The sequence below is a fragment of the Barbus barbus genome (genome assembly GCF_936440315.1).
Source record: "Barbus barbus genome assembly, chromosome: 15".
NCBI lineage: Eukaryota > Metazoa > Chordata > Actinopteri > Cypriniformes > Cyprinidae > Barbus > Barbus barbus.
The window spans coordinates 10,378,721-10,398,262 of NC_136743.1; the positions used below are offsets into that span (position 1 = coordinate 10,378,721).

At 36.9% G+C, this 19,542-nt stretch overlaps 1 protein-coding gene across 1 annotated transcript in view; it reads right to left on the reverse strand.

The window, feature by feature from the left end:
• Nucleotides 1-19,542, reverse strand: part of LOC306881876 (telomerase protein component 1-like) — a 32,861-nt gene that overhangs the window by 3,277 nt on the left and 10,042 nt on the right. Inside the window, exons 14-50 of the mRNA XM_079436213.1 lie at nucleotides 19,320-19,472; nucleotides 18,885-18,965; nucleotides 18,661-18,773; nucleotides 18,436-18,513; nucleotides 17,748-17,894; nucleotides 17,278-17,569; nucleotides 16,748-16,869; nucleotides 16,457-16,570; nucleotides 16,264-16,381; nucleotides 15,597-15,782; nucleotides 15,328-15,512; nucleotides 15,106-15,247; nucleotides 14,808-14,987; nucleotides 14,624-14,716; nucleotides 14,380-14,512; nucleotides 13,245-13,404; nucleotides 13,031-13,164; nucleotides 12,285-12,373; nucleotides 12,072-12,186; nucleotides 11,931-11,975; nucleotides 11,445-11,652; nucleotides 11,014-11,134; nucleotides 10,809-10,933; nucleotides 10,631-10,730; nucleotides 10,382-10,537; nucleotides 10,105-10,317; nucleotides 9,962-10,018; nucleotides 6,138-6,276; nucleotides 5,816-6,046; nucleotides 4,035-4,192; nucleotides 3,830-3,937; nucleotides 3,631-3,735; nucleotides 3,425-3,554; nucleotides 3,224-3,309; nucleotides 2,370-2,505; nucleotides 294-424; nucleotides 46-167 (exon numbers count right to left, since the gene is read on the reverse strand). Coding sequence (XP_079292339.1) covers nucleotides 46-167; nucleotides 294-424; nucleotides 2,370-2,505; nucleotides 3,224-3,309; nucleotides 3,425-3,554; nucleotides 3,631-3,735; nucleotides 3,830-3,937; nucleotides 4,035-4,192; nucleotides 5,816-6,046; nucleotides 6,138-6,276; nucleotides 9,962-10,018; nucleotides 10,105-10,317; nucleotides 10,382-10,537; nucleotides 10,631-10,730; nucleotides 10,809-10,933; nucleotides 11,014-11,134; nucleotides 11,445-11,652; nucleotides 11,931-11,975; nucleotides 12,072-12,186; nucleotides 12,285-12,373; nucleotides 13,031-13,164; nucleotides 13,245-13,404; nucleotides 14,380-14,512; nucleotides 14,624-14,716; nucleotides 14,808-14,987; nucleotides 15,106-15,247; nucleotides 15,328-15,512; nucleotides 15,597-15,782; nucleotides 16,264-16,381; nucleotides 16,457-16,570; nucleotides 16,748-16,869; nucleotides 17,278-17,569; nucleotides 17,748-17,894; nucleotides 18,436-18,513; nucleotides 18,661-18,773; nucleotides 18,885-18,965; nucleotides 19,320-19,472 — 5,006 coding nt within the window. The remainder of the gene's footprint in view (nucleotides 1-45; nucleotides 168-293; nucleotides 425-2,369; nucleotides 2,506-3,223; nucleotides 3,310-3,424; nucleotides 3,555-3,630; nucleotides 3,736-3,829; nucleotides 3,938-4,034; nucleotides 4,193-5,815; nucleotides 6,047-6,137; nucleotides 6,277-9,961; nucleotides 10,019-10,104; nucleotides 10,318-10,381; nucleotides 10,538-10,630; nucleotides 10,731-10,808; nucleotides 10,934-11,013; nucleotides 11,135-11,444; nucleotides 11,653-11,930; nucleotides 11,976-12,071; nucleotides 12,187-12,284; nucleotides 12,374-13,030; nucleotides 13,165-13,244; nucleotides 13,405-14,379; nucleotides 14,513-14,623; nucleotides 14,717-14,807; nucleotides 14,988-15,105; nucleotides 15,248-15,327; nucleotides 15,513-15,596; nucleotides 15,783-16,263; nucleotides 16,382-16,456; nucleotides 16,571-16,747; nucleotides 16,870-17,277; nucleotides 17,570-17,747; nucleotides 17,895-18,435; nucleotides 18,514-18,660; nucleotides 18,774-18,884; nucleotides 18,966-19,319; nucleotides 19,473-19,542) is intronic.

The following is a 19,542-nucleotide window of genomic DNA, read 5'->3' on the forward strand; positions in this document are numbered from 1 at the left end:
TTTCAGAACTGAAGTATGAAAGTGAAAAGGGTTAAAAGTCATTACCCCATAATGCACTTCTTGGAGTCCCGCTGCAGCTTCCAGATACATACAGAGCAGTCGCTGCAACTCACCGCCAGCTCATCGTCCGGCATCCCAGTGACTGCACATAAGCTGCCATCACTGACCTTCAAACAACACACACAGAGCCGTTCACTCTGACATTTCCAGATTAAAGAGGGTAAAGAGCACTCACACTGTATTTTTACTAACTGATCAACAAATATTAAAGTTAGTTCCCAACCCATGATTACCTTCTTCCAGTAAACCATTGAATTCTGATGCCATATCTCTAATCTGCCTGTGTCATAACCACACACCATGAGATCATCACTATCCAGGAAGCACAAAGCTCTGACACTGCCCTTCTGGCAGCGAGGGGTTTCTGTGGATGAATGTATTTCAAAAAAGTTATTAATACCAAACAAATGCTTTACTTTGGATGCACTGCCGTAATTTCACAAAAAATAAATGTTGCCACAGATTTTTGCATCAGTTTAAATTAGGGATGCAACGATACCATTTTTTCAGATCCGATCCAGAAAATTCTGAGTATCGTCCAATTCCGATCCGATACCAGCAGTTTTTTTTTTTTTTATCAATGTAATGAATTTCTATACTTCTGTGTCACTCTTTTTTGTGTTAAAGACAATCTATTAGACAACTTCATTTCATTTAATGTATAGGGGCTGTTTACACCTGGTCACTTCATGCGATTTGTAATATAAATCTGATCGCTCAAACCACTTCAGGAGGTGGTCTGGGCCGCATTCCAGACGAAACTGGACATGTGTAAACGCATCTGGTTGTTGAAACCACATGTTAATTTTACTTGTCCCAAAATGTAAAAAATAAAAATAAACGTGTGAAACCGTGTTATAGGCTATATGACATTATAGTCAGATGACGCGCTAATGCAACACACATTGCCGTCGATATGTCTTCAGAAGACACGCAAATTGCCGCCAATGAAACTGAAAGTCAGACGCAGACGATCAACACAATAGGCCTACTCTTCATTAAAAGTATAAGACAAACTTATCTTTCCAGTGCTGATGCCACGTGCTCTCCTATTGCGGTCTTTGATCTTGAAATGCGCTGATAATTAATAAAACGCAGCGCTTATCTTTTGATTTCGTTGAAGTGAATTTCGTTACATTTAAATATAGCGCAGGAATTGAAGATCGAATTTATATCCGTTTTGTGACTTTGTGGCCATGTGTAAATTGAAACGTTTTAACAAATCAGATAGATATCCGATCAGCAAAAACGCATGAAATGACCAGGTGTAAACAGGCCCATTCATAATCTATGACAAAAATATTATTATAAATTAGGTTAGTGGATAATTTAGCAGCAAAATTTATTCTAGAAAAATCATGAGTGCACAATTTTATAAAATCGAAACATTTAGTGATAACATAATTTAGTGGGGAACAAATAAAAGTAAATATGCGAAGGACTATATCTGGTAAAATGTTACACATTGCTCTTTGTATTGTTGCAAAATACATTAATGAAAACAAGTAAATGTATTTATTTATAAATATAAACTACAAAATTAAAAGACATTTCTTTAAAATGTATAGCACAATGAAGGCAGTGACATATGATAGAGTCCCATCTGTCATATATATCATAAATGTTGCTGCCTCCATTACTGTGCTATACATTAGATTATTAATAACCTTGATAGGACAGAACAAGAAACGCTATAAATAATTTTTCATTGCGCAAAAGCATTATAATAGGAAAAGCTCCAATAGAGAGCGGCACAAAGCGCTTATGGCTTCCCGTGCGCAGAATGATGCGCTTGAATAGCACGGAGTCTCAGCGCACAGCTCCACATAGAGAAGTTCAAAGCACAAAGGAAAGAGATATTGGTGCATAGCTTATTAAATCTGTGCATAGTTTATTGATACTTTTCGTTTAACAGTTTTAACTCTCAGTTATTGAGCGCTCTAGGAGAGAGTTTGACTGTCTTGACTAACCGAACGCGGCACAGTTTGAATGCTGAACAGAGGATGACAGACAGAAGCAGCGGAGAGAAGAATTTACGTGAACTTGAATTTAATGACTTAAATGTTCATCTGTACCTCACATTAAAATATGGAACGGCTTCAGAACACTTTGACTTTATGGTGCTTTCTAATGTTTTTGTGCTTTCGTGGGGCTTAACAATAACACCGAATAATATACTCACAATATCGGATTTAGATCGGTCTCGTCCGATCCGGCAGAAATTCCAGTATCGGAGCCGATACCGATCCTGAGTATCGGATCGATGCATCCCTAGTTTAAATTCTGCTTTTTTGACTATTCTGTCGTACCCATTGCTGTGGTGACACTCCATGACCTGAGGGAACAATCCACTGAGACAGTGAGGAACTCCGGCAGTCCGTCCTCTTTGCACACTAAAGACTGGATTTCTGCACTGTGACCGTGAAGGGTGTTGTGATGCTGTATCTATGAAAACAATTTTTAAGAATAAATTAGGAATGCACTGGTATTAAAATTCTGGGCCAAACTAATAAAATGAGAATTATTTTCATTTTATGGCCAGTAACAACAAATGGCAGATATTAAAATTCTATATATTGTCTAAATAAACAAAAATAAAACACTTTTAAATTATAGAAGAAAAATGTAGGCATCACAACAATATAATGTACAGAATGAAAATAGATATTCCTGTTGAAATTTCCTAAAGATTACATTTATCAGTGTTATTATGTCCTAGTGTTTTTTATAGTGAACATTTAATGACTGCAAAGATCATCTGGATGTACAAAAAATAGGGGAAATTATTTAAAATGATTAAATACTGAATATCTATGGAAGCCTTTCTATGGAAGGTAATTGCAACCTTATCTCACAATACAGATTTTTCCAAATTATAAAAAAAACAGCAAAATATAAGACTTTTAACTTGCAAGGAAATTATGAGATAAAAAGTTGCAATTACCTTTTTTATTTTTTTTATCTGATGACTGAAACAAGCTTCCATAAATATCAACTAATGACCAATATGGTATATATATATATATATATATATATATATATATTATGGTATATAGATATATTATGCATACCTAGAATAAATCTTCAGGGATTAATTAAAAATCTTCAATATTGTTTTAGTAATTAAAAAATCTATTATTAATGCAAAACATTAAGTTGTTACCTGCAGTGGATGCCAGAGTTTAACAGTTCCATCTTCTGATGCTGAGGCTACCAGTAAGTCTTCTGGTTTTAAATTTATTTCCAGACCTGTGTGTAAATTTATTTGCTGTGATGTTTTTTTTTTTACTGTGTGAGCAAGATACATATCTATATTTCGATATCAAACAGCTATTTGTGTGCACGAGTGTATTAGTCACTGTACCTGGCTGAGAGATAACAGTGCAGTGATGGAGACGTGACTTGTGGGCCTGGATCCTGGTGATTTCTACCCCTGATTCCCACTTCCAAACCATCAGCAGTCCATCTGTAGAGCCTGCCATTACATGATCCTCCTAAAGACATTCAAATTACATAAATATAAACAGTTACACTTCTGTATGTCTTTGCAACATGGCACAACTGTCTTACCCAACAGCACAATGTGCTCAAAGATGAACTAGAGAGGATCTCTCTCAGCAAACGTCCTGTCTGGATATCCCACATCCGCAGCTTACAGTCACTGGAGCAGCTGAGCTGAGGTGTGAGAGAAGTTTTGTATTCGGTTAGAGACACAGAGTCAGATGTTGAGGAAATGAACTAAAGAGCACTTTGTAAATGTCTTTCTCACCACAGCAGATGATGTCCAGGCACATCCTGTAATCCAGTCTCCATGGCAATTGGAAACGGATTGGGAAAGAACTGGATGGGAAGCATTTAGCTTCCATATCATCAAAGCCTATTGGAAAAGATTGTGACAAAATTACATAAATGTGACATAAATTGTGTATTTTCTTCCAATTCTTCCAGTAATAAATAGGCAGTGGAGCAAGTACCTGATCTTTCCCTCCTGACAGCAACTCTTTCCCATCAGGACTGAAAGCAAGGCATGTGACCCCTCCATTGTGACCTCTCAGAATACACATCACCTTTGGGTCAATCCAGGGCTTAGAAGTCAACATATCCTTCAACCACAGAGCAATAGTGAAGTCATCTAAAAAAAAAATTAAAAAAAAATTAAAAAATTAAAAAATTAAAAAATTAAAAAAAAAAAAGTTTTATATATACCCAGGTGCATCTAAAAAAAAATTTAATATCGTGAAAAAGTAAATTTTTTATTGTAACATTTCAAAAAGTGAAACTTTCATATATTCTAGATTCATTACATGTAAAGTAAAACATTTCAAAAGTTTTTTTTTTTATTTAATTTTGATGATTAGAGATTAGAGCTTAAAGCTCATGAAAGTCAAAAATCCAGTATCTCAAAATATTAGAATATGTCCTAAGATCAATCAAAAAAAGGATTCGCCAAACAGAAAAGTTCAAGTTCTTTAAAAGTATGTTCATTTATGCACTCAATACGTGGTCGGGGCTCCTTTAACACAAACTCCAGCATCAGTGAGGAATGGCATGGAAGCGATCAGCCTGAGGCTCTGCTGAGGAACTATTGAGCCTTCAGCTCGTCTGGATTGTTGGATCGACTGTTTCTCATCTTTCTCTTGAAAATATCCCATAGATTCCATATGGGATTCAGGTCAGGCATGTTGGCTGGCCAATCAAGCACAGTAATATCATGGTCAGCAAACCACTTGGAAGTGGTTTTGGCAGTGTGGACAGGTGCTAAAGTCCTGCTGGAAAAGGAAATCAGCATCTCCATAAAGCTTGTCAGCAGATGAAAGCATAAAGTGCTCCAAAATCTCCTGGTAGACGGCTGCATTGACTTTGGACTTGATAAAACACAATGGACCAACACCAGCAGACGTCACGGCACCTCAAATCATCACTGACTGTGGAAACTTCATACTGGACTTCAAGCAGCTTGGATTCTGTGCCTCTCCAGTCTTCCTCCAGACTCCAGACATTGATTTCCAATGAAATGCAAAATTTACTTTTATCTGAAAAGAGGACTTTGGACCACTGAGCAACAGTCCAGTTCTTTTCTCCACAGCCCAGGTAAGATGCTTCTGACGATGTTTCCGTTTCAGAAGTGGATTGATAGCACTTTTTCTGAAGACGTCTGAGCGTGGTGATCCCTGTTGCTTGTGCACCTTTTCCTACCCAACTTTTTCCTTCCAGTCAACTTTGCTTTTAATATGCTTTGATACAGCACTCTGTAAACAGCCACACCTTTCAGTAATGACCCTCTGTGACTTACCCTCTTTGTGGAGGGTGTCAATGATTGTCTTCTGGACCATTGCCAAGTCTTCCCCATTATTGTGGTTTCAAAAAACAAGAGATACCTGGAATTTATACTGTAGGGATAGTCATTTAATGAAGCTCAAATATAAATATTCTAATATTTTGAGATACTGGATTTTTGACTCATGAGCTGTAAGCTGTAATCATCAAAATTATATTATGTTTTACTTTACCTGTAATGAATCTAGAATATATGAACGTTTCACTTATTGAAAAAAAGTTGCAATAAAAATTTTTTTTAAACTTTTTCACGATATTCTAATTTTTTTAGATGTGCATTTAGCAGATATAAAAAAAAAATTATTAAAAGATGATGGCAGAGGTAATCTAAAGATAAAAAATAGGCTGAAATGAGTTTGTAAAAGCTAAATATCCATTGTGGACTGCTAAAAATCCTAAATATTTTGTGTACACTGACCAGACGCAGAAGCCACGCAGGTGGAGTTGTGAGCCAGGGCGAAAATAGGTCCCTTCTGCACACCAAAAGATCCTATCAACACAAGGTTTTCTGGATTTTCTCCTTGCCTTTCCCAGACCCTGAGACGGTGGTCCATGCCCCCCGACAGCAACAGCTCTGTTCCTTTGGCCTCCATCCACATGAGGCAGAGCATGGACACCGGGAGGTCCTCACTGGACCAAACCTTTTCTCCTACAGCACAAAGAATTTGGGATGAGTTCTACCCCTTCTCTATAATTATGGAGTTGTAAAGCGTTTTAAATGGATGCAAATGTTTACTTACCTGATTTCAAATTGAACATTTTGATACCATCTCCATGGTAACCCACAGCAGCGTATCCACCGGCTACAGCCACACACAGAGCATCATCTTCATCGTCATTTCTATGTCTGGCGCATTTTTTTTGTTGCAGTGTTGGTGTCTACAAATGATGATTAATTAACATAATTTTTAAAGGTGCTCAACTAAAATTGATCTCCTGAAAGAAATATGAGTGTTTGCAAGGATTAAATAGAATACAGGTACATCTCAACAAATTAGAATATCATGAAAAAGTTCCTTTTATTTCAAAAAGTGAAACTTTCATATATTTTAGATTTATTACATGTAAAGTAAAACATTTCAAAAGTTTTTTTTTGTTTTAATTTTGATGATTGCTCTAATGCTCATGAAAGTCAAAAATCAGTATCTCAAAATATTAGAATATTTACATTTGAGTTTCAATGAATGACCATCCCTACAGTATAAATTCCGAGTATCTCTTGTTCTTTAAAACCACAATAATGGAGAAGACTGCTGACTTGGCAATGATCCAGAAGACGAACATTGACGCCCTCCACAAAGAGGGTAAGTGACAGAAGGTCATTACTGGAAGGTGTGGCTGTTCACAGAGTGCTGTATCAAAGCATATTAAATGCAAAGTTGACTGGAAGGAAGAAATTGGGTAGGAAATGGTGCACAAGCAACAGGGATGACTGCAAGCTTGAGAATACTGTCAAGCAAAGCTGATTCGAACACTTGGGAGAGCTTCACAAGGAGTGGACTGAAGCTGGAGTCAGTGCATCAAGAGTCACCACGCTCAGACGTCTTCAGGAAAAGGGCCAAGCCACTTCTGAAGCAGAGACAACGTCAGAAGCGTCTTACCTGGTCTATGGAGAAAAAGAACTGGACTGTTGCTCAGTGGTCCAAAGTCCTCTTTTCAGATGAATGTAAATTTTGCATTTCATTTGGAAATCAAGGTCCCAGAGTCTGGAGGAAGAGTGGAGAGGCACAGAATCCATGTTGCTTGAAGTCCAGTGTGAAGTTTCCAAAGTCAATGATGATTTGGGCTGCCATGTCATCTGCTGGTGTTGGTCCACTGTGTTTTCTGAAGTCCACAGTCAACGCAGCCATCTACCAGGAAATTTTAGAGCACTTCATGCTTCCTTTTGCTGACAAGCTTTATGGAGATGCTGATTTCCTTTTCCAGCAGCACCTGCCCACACTGCCAAAGGTACCAAAAGCTGGTTCATTGACCATGGCGTTACTGTGCTTGATTGGCCAGCAAACTCGCCTGACCTGAACCCCAGAGAATCTATGGGGTATTGTCAAGAGGAAGATGAGAGACACCAGACCCAACAATGCAGATGACCTGAAGGCCGCTATCAAAGCAACCTGGGCTTCCATACCACCTCAGCAGTGCCACAGGCTGATTGCCTCCATGCCACGCCGCATTGATGCAGTAATTCATAAAAAAGGAGGCCCAACCAAGTATTGAGTGCATAGAAATGAACATACTTTTCAGAAGCCTGACATTTCTTGATCTTATGTAATATAAAAATTTTCTGAGACACTGAATTTCACTGAGTTTCATTATCTGTAAACCATAATCATCAAAATTTTAAGAAATAAAGGCTTGAAATATTTCACTCTATGTGTAATGAATCTATATAATATAACTTTCTGAAATGAGTGACAAAAAATATTGACCTTTTTCTTGATATTCAAATTTTTTGAGATGTACCTGTAGTGTTGATGTTTTCAAGAACATAAGCATTGGTTCTGCAAAAATGAAACAAATCAAAGTTGTCTTTGTGTTTAAGGAGTGCTATAGTTGGTTTATGTGAAAATACCAGTCACGATCTATATGAAAATAATACAAATGTGGGAGATTTTCAAATAAGTTTGTTAAAAAGAAATTGCATATAATATTACTGGGGCTGTCAGTTGCACAGACTGTTTTGTTATCTATTTACATGACATTTTTTCTTGCACATTTATCAATATTTACAAAAATAAATTTTGTGTGATTTAATATTTGAAGCATTTTGATTTAAGCTCCTAAATTTCACACTAAATAACAGTTAAATGAACCGGCCTAAATATCACACAAACGTGTACAAGTTTACAAAGACCAACAAAAGGCAGAAATTATTTACAAAAAGTCTGTTTGGTTCAGGCTAAATTCAGTGCAGAATTTAGGCCCAATCCCAATTCTATTTTATACCCCTTCACATACGTTACACATCATCATACTTCGTTTAGCTCCTATAATTCACACACCTATACTGGTGTGCTTTAGAGCCTTAACATTCTATATTAATGAGTTGCTTACTGACACACACAAGTTACGGACTGCAGCTTTAATGATATTCTCGTAATGATATATGGGCTGTGATTCTGATTGGAAAGTAAAAACAAAAACTTGATTGGCTGCAAACAAGGAAAGAACCAGAGATATAAAAAATTCTAAATGTGCCTATTTTCAGATGTGTAAAGTGGCTATTTGTTAAAAATAATCCCAGAAGTAACTGAGTGATGATTTAATCTGATTCTTTGTGCATAGAAATAAATGACAATGAATGATATCATAAATCTGTACTAATTCCTATATAATTGTTGAAAGCCCTGACAAGGCATACTGAACAGAATTCTAGGTTGGTGAAAAGACTGTAGGCACACAAATTGGCAGTAGCATTTTGGAAAAGCTTAGAAGCTTATGTTTTGCTTCAGAAGATAAAATTGCGTTTGAATGCAATGAAGCAGTTGTTTTTATCTCATGCTGGCTGCCACCATGACTCTGGTTTAAGAAGTAAAAATAACAGAGACATATTCTGAGTGGAAATTTGTAATTTCTATATTTACTGATGTCTGGGTAAAAGAGTAATTTTACTGTAGAATTGCAAAAATATAGCCACTCAGTATCATAGCTAAATGCCAATTTCCAGTGAAAAATTGTTGCATATGAGCTGACATTGTTGTAAACAAGTAACATAAACGGGGTTTCAAAGTTAATTTGAAGAAAGCACAGTTAGCACGACCCGAAGTAACATCTCTGGGTCAGATAACCCCTGACAGATTTAAAACCATTGTTGAAATTCCAAAGCCATGGCCAGAACTAGGCAAATGGCTAAGTACAAGTTGATGTAAATGTACTGACAAAGACTGCAAAAGAACTAACGTTAAGAAACTTTTGAATTGCAAATATAAAGTAAAAAGACAAAGATAAAGAAATGCATGTAATTTCTGACAAGTTTTAAGCTGGACTAGTGTAAAGTAACAGTACGATGAAATTACGTTAAAAGTTAATGAAAATGTATTGCTACCAGTCCTGAATCCCTCAGAGTTCTCTCTCTCATTCAAAGTCAGCTAAAATGCGGTTATCTGGGCCTGTCTTAAGTGATAAGCTATATATAGTAAAGCTGTTAAAGGACTTGATACAAGGAGTTCAGATTTTATGCATTAAGAGGGCAATTGGTAGTTAAAAGTTTCAAGGTCACTATGGAAGGTGGAGTGGTGACGCATGATTCCCTGACGGTTCACAAATGTCTCTTCACCCCATCATGGACATGCTGGACACTATAAATCCAGTCCCCATGTTTGGGGCTCTCCCAACCCTTCCACTATTCCCATTCTAAAGCTTGGAAGAGCCAGGATAATTTTTAATATAACCCCGATTGGATTCGTCTGAAAGAAGAAAGTCATATACACCTAGGATGCTTTGGGGGTGAGTAAAACATGGGCTAATTTTCATTTTTGGGTGAACTAATCCTTTAATATTCATAAATAGTATAAGCAGTAAAAATACTAAAATAAGAAGCAATTCTAATTTAAGAACGTGAAAGTACCTTTTCTTCTCCCAATACAGTGACAGTTTTCCCAAGACCACCAGACCACACATGAACCTAGGCAACAAAAATTTGGATGCACAGCAGAGTGAATCACTGTAACAAAATCTAACAACTGAAGATTATCAGATCATATTCCTCACCACACTGTCATGTCCAGCGCTCAGCAAGAGGTTTCCTCCCTGCAGGAAGTTTAGTGACTGCGTGGAGCCGCGGTGAGCATGATAACTGCCCACACAAGCAGCTCCTGTCACTGACCAGAGCCGCACTTCTCCTGACAGACAGCCTGAGCACAACATGGACGACCAGGGAGAGAAAGACAGACTCCGCACCGAACTCTGATGACCTAACAGAGTCTAAATAGAAGATATAAGTTTTAGTATATAAGGCATAAAAATATGTCTTGAAGTCATTCCTCACCGTAACGTTTTTCTGTTCAAGCCAGTTCCACAAACGAACGGCTCCGTCCCAGCATCCCACTGCCACGAGCTGACCCTCAAGGTCAAAGTTCACACAGTTCAGGGGGGAGGGATTCATGAGAGAGGCCACTTCTGTGCTCTTCTGCGCTGACCACACCTGAGTACAGCCACATAAATGATGAATACTTCAAAACACCACAACACTACATGAAGTTCAGAATTAAACAGATTTTTTATCTTCTTATTTTACCTTCAAGTTTAAGTCTAGTGAGACAGTAGCAAAGAGTTTTCTGTCTGGACTGACATCACATCCTGTGATCTTGTTGGAGTGGGCATTCATGTGGGAAGTTCTTAAAGTGATGGAAGATTTTTCACAGGTTAGTCATATTTCATTCATATTTCATGCATTTGAGTCAGAAAAAAATTACCTGCAACCATTCGCAACATCCCACACCTCGACCTGCCCATCAAACGAGGTTGTTGCCAGAAGCTCCTCCCCAAGGAAGATGCATCTGGAGATGCCATCACCACTGCTCATCAATATCTTCACTTCCTAAAAAAAGCAAATTGTTATGTCCATCTTAAATATGCTGAAAATCATATCAAATTTCAGTTTTTATGCTTAACTGTTACCTGCCCAGTCTCTGCATGCAAGAAGTGAATTGTTCCCTCTCCAGTACCCACTGCTATAAGTTTTCCATCAGGACTCACCACCACACAACTCGGCTCGGAGTGGAAGGTAGAGACCAGCTCACTAAGCAGAAAAAAAAAAATTAAATCATATTTAAAAATTCTAGATAACCTTTGCACATAACAGTGTCCAGGAATTCTGAAACCACAATATTAAATTAATTCTTATTCTAATTCAAAATTTAACTTAGACAAACAAAATGTTAAGTTTTTCTTTAGGTTTTTTAAAAATAAAAAAGATGTATAATAAAAATTTTACATAAGCAAATCTGTGACACTTACCATGTTAAAGTTTAAAAGCTTAAATGACTTTAAAATAAACTTTAATAACTTAAACTTGGAATATGAGAATAAATTAAGTCCAATATTAGTACCTGACTTCTTTTTGTGCTGCATCTGTGCAGTTTAGCCATTTTACAGCATGCACTCCTCCATTTCTCATCATGCTTTCTGCCCACAAATGGGCAGAGCTGTCACGAGGTTCATTAAGAGCTGTTTGTACAAAGAGAGCAGGCCACTGGGAGAAGAGAAGGCTGTGACGCTTCAGAAAACTGAGACAGTCCTCAAAATCCTTCATGTTATCTGAAAAAAAAACAAAAATAAAAACACAAATTTGGTATAGGTTTACCACAATTATAGGTTTACCACAAAAAACACAAATTTGGTATAGGTTTACCACAATTATAGGTTTACCACAAAAAACACAAATTTGGTATAGGTTTACCACAAAAATTATATTTTGTAATTTCAGTACACATTTCCAATCATTAAGGACACATCATGATCATGAATCTACTTTAAGTCCTTTTTCGAGTCACTACAGTTGGGTTTTGGTTTTGGTTAATATGAAAGTAAAACACCTGTAGATCTTTTGGATTTCAGCTGATGGGTCTCATATTTTTGGCCTAAATAGATAAAAGAAAAAACAATCAATATGATAACCTATAATCTATGAAGAAATGTACTACTGCTAAAAATCAGAAGCATTAAGGCGCTCTTACCAAACAAAATGTAGGTCTCCAGAAGTTGATGAAGAAGTCGATGCCGCACATTAGCATAGAGGAAGTAGTAACTGGACAGCAGAAAACACAAAGGCTCCCACTGATTACTGCCCATCTGAGCACAGAGAGAGAATAGACATTTCTATGAGTTTTGTAACATCACATTGCTCACTGAAGCTCAAAGATCAAAGAAGAGAGCAGGAGGACACTGACCAGATGTTCAGGGAGTTGAGACAGAATATCAGCATCAGAGTGAAGGAATGTGTCCTTCCCCTGAGGATTTGACTGCACCCAAAGGTGAGCTGGGAAAAAATTGTATAGAAATAAATATATAAAAACATACATTACCTTTCAAAAGTTCAGAGTCTGTAAATTTGTGCTTATGCTCACCAAAGCTGTATTTATTTGATAAAAAATACAGTAAAAATACTTTTATGATTAAAATATTATGATTTTAAAAACATGTTTTCAATTTCCAAATGTATTTTATTCGGTCGGCGCTGATAGCATTGTAGGCAGTGCGCTGACATTTAGCGTTGTTGCGCTACGGGCACCCAGAGTTTGAATCCCGATTCGAGGACCTTTCCTGATCCTGCCCCCTCTCTCTCTCTCCCACTTTGCTCCCTGTCAACTCTGATCTGTCCCATCATAATAAAGTGAAAATTACCCCCGATTTTTTTTAAGCCGATTTTTTTAGCAGCCATTACTTCAGTCTTTAGTGTCACATGATCCCTTCAAAAACAAATATACTGATTTGGTGCTCAAGAAACAGGATTCTTTGATAAATAGAAAATGTAAAAGATATAAGTATTATATATAAGTCTTAATATAATGAATCCTTGTTGCATAAAAGTACTACTTTCCTTCTTAAAAAAACACCCTTACGGAACCCAAAACCTTTACACAGTAGTGAATAAAACACATAAAATGCATCATGATTTACATGTGTCTTGTTTTACCTGCAATTATCAGATGACTTCTGATTCTACTCTCCTCAGTAGACAGATACAGATGTTCAAATGCTGACTTCACCTCTGGATGGGTCAAAATCAGGAGGTCATCTGAGCCCTGAGCATGGGACGGTCCAATTAGACTGCATTTGAAGAATTACCAAACAAATTATTCCTGGTCAAAAACAGTAGTTCTATGTCTATATATTTCACTGGGCTTTACCTGTGTAAATTTCGTGCCAGCTGAGAGAATACTGCCATGGGAACACGGCTCTCTGGATGCCTCGCTATATGGAGAATTTCCTGCCATGTCACCGGCCCACCTCTGGAGTTTAAGTCATTGCACATGTTCAGTACAGTGTAAAGAGAACTCTCCCACAGTCCTGTGAAAGAAACAGATTAGTGATTTGAGAAATATTTATTTTCAATACATTAAATTTAAAATAAATAAATTAATTAAATGTTATGCTCCATACAAAAAAAAATATTATTTTGATACGCGATTCAAAACAAATAAAAAATAAAATAAATGAAAACAAATCAGCAAATAAATTTGTTTAAGCTTTTGGATTTTGTGTCATGATTTCTTAATATTTCATTATTAATAATTCATTTATTTACCAAAAAACAATATGCAATTAAACTTCTGAAAACATTAAGATCTTAATATTTAATACATTTTAAGTTAAAGCTTTAGCTTGATGTTTCATATTTGATAGAATCTCTAAAATCTTCCCAGGTCTATTAATGACATTTCTGAAGGTACAGTCACATTTACTCTTAGTTGGCAAATTTTCAAAATTCAGTCATTTCAATTTGAATTTATGCATTAGGGGATTTCACATGAAGGCAAAAGATTTCCAGACACAGATTTTACATCGGGATAAAGTTGATCATGACTCTTGTGAATTTGCTGCTTTGATTAACAAAGTTGCTTGGTTTGAAAGTGACTTCTGTGTGAGCTGTGCTTCATACATTGCTACATTATTGACAACAGACAATGGGCCTTTTTGCATTTGAAATTTTACCAATATGACTGCACCTTAAGGCATACATTAGGCCACAGTTCTTTATAATAAAAATAAGCATAACAAGTCCGGTAGTATGACCCTGAATCATGCTTTTTGGATGATTTACCATATAATAACATTGATATATTAATTGTTCAGTGCTATATTAGTATTACTATTTGATATTAAATCACTGTATCATGGTACCCCCTTTAAGAGAGAAGGGTTAGATAATTTCATTGGACAGGCCAACCCTGGACCCCTGTAGAGCCAAGTTTAAAGAATTAACAAAACATTGTAATACAGCATCAAATTAAATTAGTTCTTGAAGAGCTTGATGTTGTTTACCGGTGGAGCTGATGGCAAGTGTAGCTAATGCCCAGCCCAGTCCTGCTCTGCCATATTGATTCTGCAGCCTCAGCAGACTATGCTGCACCAGCTCACCAAGAGACTGAGGAAGAGACCGGAGGCTGTCCTTCATCTAAAAGACCAATTTCATCATCAATATTATGTTCAACTTCACATTTCTTTAGCAAAATAACTTTAGGTGTATCACTAATAAAATTTTAAAACTGTATTCTTAATCAATTACCTTCTCGAAAGAGGCATAATTCTTAAGCTCCTCACAGGCCAAACGGAGGTAGAGTGGACTCACAGAGCCTTTCTTCATCAGCAGTGTCTGAAGCTACAGGGGAAACAACAATGCATTTATTAGATATGCAAAAAGAGGACTCAGATTTTTCTTATATTACTCCTACAGCAAAAGGGAAGTTCACCTGGTTATTGAAAGCAGAATCGCTCAGTTTCTTTCCAAACTCAACAAGCTGCTTCTGCACAATCTCCTTCTTGTCAGGTAAAGATAACTGCCCCAGTGGAAATGACACAGCACCTTTCCTTTTGCTAATAGTGTTTTGTAGGGATGATTCTGAAGTAACACTCAGGACCAAACAGACACCCTGAGAGGACAATGAACACAGTGACAGGTTGATGAGAAAGTTTCGATCATTTTAACTCTAACACTTGTTTATAGTAAGTGTGTGTGTGTTTTTGTGCATGCATGTTCCTCTTTTTTACTTTAGGGATGTGCTGTGGGATCCATTCTGACACCCTTTGACCTCGACCGTCATGGATACGGTCCGCCCCATCAACAAACAATGCCAGTGGCTTCTTTTTATTAAACTCATTCAAGTTCAAGTGGACCTCAGACAACAAGTCTCTGTAGTGTAACAAGACAATAATTATGAAACGAGTTTTCTGAAATGACAACCCATGTTATATGATCAGATCTTTCCTTACTTATAAGATGTGTTTGGAGGCAACTCCACATCGTCTTTTCTTTTCCTCAGCCATTGAACAATACAGCGAAGAAGCTGCTCAACACTGCAAGCTGACTGACTAGCATCCGTGGAATAGGATATGACATCACACAAAGGGGCTTTTCTGTTTTTGACAGAGGTTTTGAGTGCCTGGGCCAGGGCAGCCTTAATAAAACAGAAGACACGGAGATATTCAGATTAACGTCAGTGTTCAGGAACATTAATACATGAAGAACAATGTACATTTACCATGAACACAGTTTTGCCCTCTCCAGGATTTCCCTCAACCATCAGAATTCCTCCTTTTAGATGACATTCTTGAACTTTTTCTGTAGCCATAGAAATAAGCTTTGCCCTGCCATGAAACTGCTGCTGTTGAGCATCCTGATGCACTTCCTGTTCCTTAATCTCTGAGGCCACATCTTCATCTGTCTCCTACAAAACAAGAAAAGGAATTTTGGTGAGGAGGAAACTCCACTAATTAATAATAAATGTTAAAAAAAGGTGGGGGTGTATAGGGATATATGTCGAGAAAAGGTTTAATCAAACATGTGCAAACATTGTTAAATAGATTGATATGAATAGACAAAATATTCAACAAAATTTTACAAACATTGATAATCAAATAGATTATGCAATTATGAAGTAATTAGTAATTGCATAATTGCCTTTTCTATTATCTACTGCCCTACGTATGATTTTCCAATTGGGCCAGAAGGTGGGACCTTATATGCTGTCTGTCAGATATTTAAGATGCTGACAGATTCATATTTACTTATCCACATCATCCTTATTCAGTGTTGAAATTATTTATTTTTTAACTGATTTATTGATGTTTCAAACGATTACTGAGTGGCCCCCAAAAAGTGGAACATATGAAAACCGTTCTTTTCATGTGTTTTGATCATAGTCTGACCTCCACAAAGAGCTGCTGTATGGCTTCCCAGATATCCTCCAGCGCTGCCCTCCCAAAGTCCTCCAGGCCTTTCAGATAGGGCTTTCCATCCACCACCCCACCCCATTCACAGGGATAACTGAGAATATTAAGCAGTGCAAAAATAAATACATAAACACTCACTGTGCTGGCAAAACAAATGTACTGAACTCACTTTTCTGTCACTTTGAAGTCATTGTTCTGGATCCATGTTTTCAAGCTGTTAATTTTAGCTTCAGCTTCTTTGGATTCTGCCACAAAGTCTGTCCTCCATGCCACTGGCACCGAACTAAACAAACACATGAAATGTAGATGATGTGATATACTGTATCTACTGTAAATCACAGAGCCTCAGAAACATCAGCTTGCAGTTGATATTGTGTTTTGCATGATTTAATTCCTAGGCTACCGTCTGTCAACTACAAAATTAATCCAGTCAGCAGATAAATAATAAATAAATGTGTACCTGGCGAGACGAGGCGATCTGAAGTAGAAGAACATGCGGCTCTGGGCAGAGTCTGGATACAGAGCTTGAAACTGTCGAATCTCCATTTCAGTGATGGATAACCCATCAAGTTCAGAGTTGAGCTGGCAGAGTGAAGCATGAAAACAATTCATGAAACTATAGGACACGGATCAACAGGATATCAAGAAACACTTCTTATTATACTCAATTTTGGAAATGTTGAAAGCTGCCTAATATTTTTGTGGAAACCATGATCTTTTATTTCAAGAATCTATGTGTCGAAAGTAAAAAAAAAGAAAGTTATACGTTATAAATATATTTACTGTCACTTTTGATCAATTTAATGCATTCTTGCATTAATGTCTTTTTATTTTTTTATTTGCTTCTCTTATTTAACTTGCACCTTTCTGGTCAACATTAACTCTGGTTAACATTAAACTTGTTATGCAGCAAGACTGTATGTGATTAATAATAATTCAATTGTATCACACTTTTAATAAAGCATCTATCAGACAAATAAATGTAATTACCCAGCCGTATTGAGGAAGCACAGGTAGGGTGGGGCGGGGCGGCACAAAGCCGTATCTCTCTCCCAGAATCCCGAGCAGCAGCTGACTGCGGCAGACCTCCGACAGACAGAGCTCCACAGCACGGTTAGACTCCTCCTCGGTGACGCCCCAGCGCAGCTCCACTTCCTGCAGGTAGAGGTAGTGTGGAGCGGCTCGTCTCCTGAGCTCGGGAAACACGCTACGCACAAGAACATCCCTCTCAGCATGCATGTCCCTGAACGTAGAAGAGATGAACACTCGCACACCCTTCCATCTATGAAAAGAGAGAAAAGAGAATTAATGAAGACAGGTTTTATTTAGCCTTTAATTTTCAATGTACTGATGACCTGTCTGGTCTCCCCTGGAATATATGCTGGACCACAACCACCCAACATAAAGAGAATGATGAACACTTTAATACAAGTAACTTACAGATTTTTTTATGGTCATACCTGAACTTTGGTGTTGCCGGGAGTGAGATGACATCAGCAGCTCTCTTAGGTTCAGTTTTGCACCCCTGTGGTGGCGGGATGTTATAGACTCTGTCCATGTGCTCCACATGCTGCAGCATCCTCGAGGAGCCTCTCTCTGAGACAAACCTACAACCACAGAACAAATCTAAATGAACATCTGAAACTCCAACCATTTCATTTCTATTTCAAACAAATGCTGTTATTTTGAATTTTCTATTCATAAAGGAATCCTGAAAAAAAAACAGTTTCCACAAAAATATTATGCATCACTGTTTTCATCATTGATAATAATATGATTAAATTTTTCTTGAGCACCAGATCAGCATATTAGAATGATTTCTGGAGGATCATGTGACACTGACTTCAGCTTTGTCATTGTGGAAATAAGCTACATTTTAACAAGTTAATTTAAATTGCGATAATATTTCACAATGTTAATGTTTTGACTCTTTTTGAGCAAATAAATGCTGGCTTTGTGAGCATAAAATGTTTTTTGGAAAACATTTTAAAAAATTTACCAACCCCAACTTTTTGAATGTTAGTGAACATTGTGAATAATTGGTAGATCCAATGCTAATGTCTTTTCACAAGAAAAGCCTCATAAGGTATTTGACAAGAAAGAACGTATACTGAGTACAACAGCTAAAGTTTCAGCTAATGATCTTACCTCAGGATCTGCTCGCTAAACCCCCAAAGCTTTACAGTGTTGGAGTTCAGTTTGTATTTCAAAGTATCCATTGGAGACCTGTTCAAAACAAACAATAAATGATTTATTTGCAACTACAGCAATCAGCAATTTTGATCATATTTCTACTCCAAGCAGCACACATTTTCATGAAAAAATTTAAAATTTAAATTTTGGCAAATAGAGAACAAGTTTCACAAAACATACATTTTTCCGAGCAGCACATCTATCACAACAGCATCACGGTTGGTATCTTGCCGATAGTTATTGATATCCACCATTAAATTTCTGTTATTTTCAAACACAACTATACGATCCAGCTGTGGGGGAGACATTTTAACAGACATGTCATGTGCAGATTAATTTTAATGCATTCTGGGACAAAACATCTAAAAGGTACAAAAGTACATAAGTACAAAAAGGGCTCACACCTTTATCTTCTCCTCCGTTAGCTTGGTGAAGAATGTTGTGGAAGATATGCATTCAGACTGTACATGATAGTCATTCAATTCCTAAGAGAAAGAGGGACAGAGACAGAGAGGATAAAACACAAAAAGCTGTAACCCCATCCAAAAATAAACAAATTTTGAAGAACATCAAACGGCATTATAGTACATTATTGGATTTGTAACTGTGCATGGTTATTTCCACCCTTTTTGCATTTAGATTAAAACACTAATAATAGTGTTTTATTATAAATTTTTTATCATTTCATTTTATTCGCTATTTTATCGTTTTATTTTTAAGTGTTTTATTTTATTGTACATATATTATTTTAAACAGAAAAAAATGGAAAAAAGGGCTATGAAAAATGGAAGTCTATTTGATTTATAAGTGTATATTCACAACAAAAGGAAAGTGGTTACCTCCACTTGCTTCATTGCTTGTCTCACATTATCCAAAAGGACATCAGACTTCATCTTGACCTCCTGGAGGTCATAGTCACAAAACAGCATGACTTGGGAATCTTCACTACAGTATTTAATCATCAGGCACAAAAGCATTGCAGCTTCCTGTACCTGCAGAACATATAGTTCACAATGTGTTTCATTTATACTTGAAGCCTACATTTATAACAAATTAAATGTA